At 29.7% G+C, this 3,879-nt stretch overlaps 1 protein-coding gene across 1 annotated transcript; it reads left to right on the forward strand.

The window, feature by feature from the left end:
- The first annotated feature begins 1,801 nt into the window (after positions 1-1,801).
- On the forward strand, positions 1,802-2,737 carry LOC148534975 (olfactory receptor 5F1-like). Its single transcript, XM_088464847.1, has one exon. The coding sequence runs from the start codon at positions 1,802-1,804 to the stop codon at positions 2,735-2,737; it is 936 nt and encodes a 311-aa protein (XP_088320973.1).
- The last annotated feature ends 1,142 nt before the right edge of the window (positions 2,738-3,879 follow it).

The raw sequence follows: 3,879 nt of genomic DNA on the forward strand, positions 1-3,879 counted from the left end.
TCTAGAAATCTAAGTTGAATTCTAATATCTGGAATATTTTACAGTGTAGGGTACATTATTCCTTTTAATATACATTTTCCTAGTGAACCCTTATGTGATTACATTAGAGCATAATTATCAGAGATGAGATTATTACTGTTTACAAATATAATGTATTGTTGTCAGGAGTTTACATATAAACAGTATTAACAATACATGTGCATTATATACAGTATATTACCAGTTTATATTATTGTACCCACTTTTAAATCACAATGGAATATGCTGGTGCTATGCAAATAAATAAAATAAAATAATAATAATAATAATAGAAAATATCAATAGTGACATTGCAAATGGGGCATTTTTAATTTGATTAATAATTTTCAATGCACTTTTGTATGTAAATTACACATGGTGGTAAGAAAGTATGGTGTTTAAAAGGTGGGTAGTATAAAGAGGGAGATGTTTTTAAAAGTTAGTGATACAATTTTAAATGAATCTTTTAATTAGACTTTTGCAATATTTATAAATGCATAGATACTTTAACAGTCGCCAATAAGTTACAATATTCATGAACATGTTTATTATTAGATAATATGATTTTGTGATTGCAGCTAGAAAATTGTATTCTTCTACATAGAGGAAAATATTTGCATTACAAGGAGATGTGTAAAGCCTTAAACTATTAAAATACAAGGAACAAAAATAAAAGCAAAAGAAGAAAGTTTGATTTAAATTATTAGTTAATATTATAGCCACTTAATAACTAGCATCAAATTTGAAGTCAGTGAATGAAAGACAATTGATGGAATAAATATAAACAATGATTAATAAGCTATCAGAATAATATAATGAATAATGTTAATAGCAATAGAATAAAAAAATAAATATGTGGAAATTCTACTAATGTACTGCATTGAATCACTTAACAAAAAAGGACAAATATAATAAATATTGATACATAAACATGTATGTTATGCAAATTTTTTTAGGGCATATCTTGATTTAAAATGTTCTATTGTAGATTGCAATCATCAAGCAGAAGATGAAAATCAGAGAGGAATTGGCAAGTAACAGAGCTATGGTGGTGACGGCACTTTATTTAGTGCATGTTTCTTAAAAAAAACAGTAAATGGTCTTGATTTAAAAACACAATCTCAGATATCTGACCTCTTATCCTCTCAAGAAATATACTTAAACATGTTATGTATTGAACAATACAACATGTTTAACAAACAACAACTTATACACAGAGGTAAGGTATAGCAATGGGAATCAAATTTGTGATCAATTTCTAATATTTTTTTGTGATATTTCTTAACAGAAAAAGAGGATCACCATGAATAGATTGCTCTTACAAGTAAATAGGATGATTAGGAGTCTAATTGTTATAAGAAGATATTGCAATAGTAGAACTGCACTATCATATGTTCAGTTGTTCTAATAAAATGAAATGTACTTGCCACACTTGTAAATAGTATGAAGATATATTCAGTTTATTAAAATAATATTGACACATTGGATTACTAAGTATGAAATGTGTTATGAAAGTAGAGATAATAAAAACATTATTTGAAATTTATGTTTGTGTAAAAAAAATAATAAATAACCAAAAATGTACTCAATTACTTTTTATACTATCAAAAATTATTTTGAGCAGGTCAAAAGGGAATTCAGAAAATACAGGGGTTATAATATCTATTTCACTACCTATTTTCCTTATACCCTCAGGGTAGGGCCAGCTCAGAATACAATTTTGACATACTTACCACTAATAGAGTAATAATTGTGTTTCTTTACAGAATAACCTAAATATGAGATGGAAAACCAGACTGACATAAAAGAATTCTACTTATTGCCATTTTATGCAAAATCTGATTACATATTTTTAACCTCCAGTCTGTTTTTCCTCCTGTATGTATTTGGAGTGATCATCAATTCTATTATAATAACAGTGATATATATTGATGATCAGTTACACACCCCCATGTATCTATTTCTCTGTAACCTGGCCTTAGTAGACATCTGTTATACAACCACTATCGTCCCTAAGCTACAATACATGTTACTAACTGGAGATTATACTGTATCCTTCATACAGTGCTTCACACAGATGTACTTTTATGTTTTGGTTGCCTGCACAGAAAATGTTGTAATATTCATTATGGCATATGACCGATATGTTGCTATATGTGATCCTTTACATTATCATTATATATTAAATAGGAAAAAATGTTTCTTATTTGCATCTGGCACATGGTTATCTGGGTGCTTAAACTCAATACTTATCACAATTCCAATGACAAACATGTCCTTTTGTCATTCACATATCATACATAAGTTTTTCTGTGATTCTAAATCTTTGTTTAACATTACCTGTGCTGGCATTGAAGAGTTTTATATTATAATTTATCTGGAAACATTGGTGTTTGGACTTTTCACTGGAATGTCTAGTTTTATATCCTATATAAAAATTATCAGGGTCATCTTACAAATAAAAGCTAATGATGGAAGAAAAAAAGCCTTCTCCACCTGCTCATCCCATCTCACCGTTGTCATTATTTACTATTTGACATGTCTGTCTGTGTACATGACACCATCATCAGAATCCTTTGATGTCTTAGAACAGGTTTTTACTATACTATATGCAGTTGCTACACCCTTGATCAACCCTCTTATATACAGTCTAAGGAATAAAGAAGTGAAAAGAGCTGTGCTGAGACTACTGGGGGTAAAACAAAGTATTCGACAATAAGTTATGATTTACAAAATGTCAGATAACACAATTTAATTATAAATCAATTTGACAAATTGGCATTAAAGAATATAAAATAAATGGCTATGGTTTATAAATCTGATCTCACTGACCTCTATATTACTAAATTATTCTCATTCCAATGTTCTATCTGGCTTAACCATTTGTTTAACTATTTAAACTTCATCCTGAAGTGTCATGTGTTTTTTTATTCACCCTCACACATACATCTATTTTAGATATAATTACTTTGTTGGCAGTATTATTTCATATAAAGACAGTATTTTCTCAATGTGTGCTCTCAGCTAAAGTAAGAAATGTCATGCCAGATCAACACTAAAGTAACAGAAGGCTACACATTGTGTTAAACATAATTTTTTGATGTGTGACACTCCTCATTTTCACCAATGAGGTCGCACCCATGTGCAGTTGTTATTGTTTTTCTTTTACCAATGTAAGAGACCTCTCCAGTCTTCAACTGCTTATTTTAGTGATAATTGTTATTATTTATTAATTAGACATTTTCACAGAATGTGGGGTTTATGCTCATTGATCAAGTTTGGTGTCTAGTTGAAGGCATGACAGGAGCCCTGCTGCAACTAGTTTTTTATGAAAGACATGGGCAAGCTATTTATTGCACATTTAACATGGACTGTGGCAGTACCTCCAAAACCAAGAACCCAGATGGACCATACCAATATGAAAATAGGGTAAATAGGCTGGAAATAGGGATGTTAATCCCCAACACCATTGATTGATCAAAAATGGGAAAATACGTTAGAATAGATAGCCAAATAATGATGAAAATCTGTAACATTAATATTTAAAAAAATATTTGACTATTCAACATGAAAATTCATATCTGCATAAGAACAAACATAGAATATTTTTCTGTAAGCAAATTATAAAATTTTATATGTAAGTGACTAGCTGATGTGCCTGGTTTCACCCACAAAGACCTTAGATATTTACTATATCCATGTACACATCAAAATGGCCCTTTATTATTATTATTATCCTTTATTTATATGGCGCCACAAGGGTTCCGCAGTGCCTTACAAAGTACAGAAACAAATGAGCACACAAGACAACAATTATTAACAGTACAGACAATGCAGGACAAGTACATGATTTATAAACAA

Source organism: Taudactylus pleione, unplaced genomic scaffold (genome assembly GCF_031769625.1).
Source record: "Taudactylus pleione unplaced genomic scaffold, aTauple2 ptg000061l, whole genome shotgun sequence".
NCBI classification, from domain to species: Eukaryota; Metazoa; Chordata; class Amphibia; order Anura; family Myobatrachidae; genus Taudactylus; species Taudactylus pleione.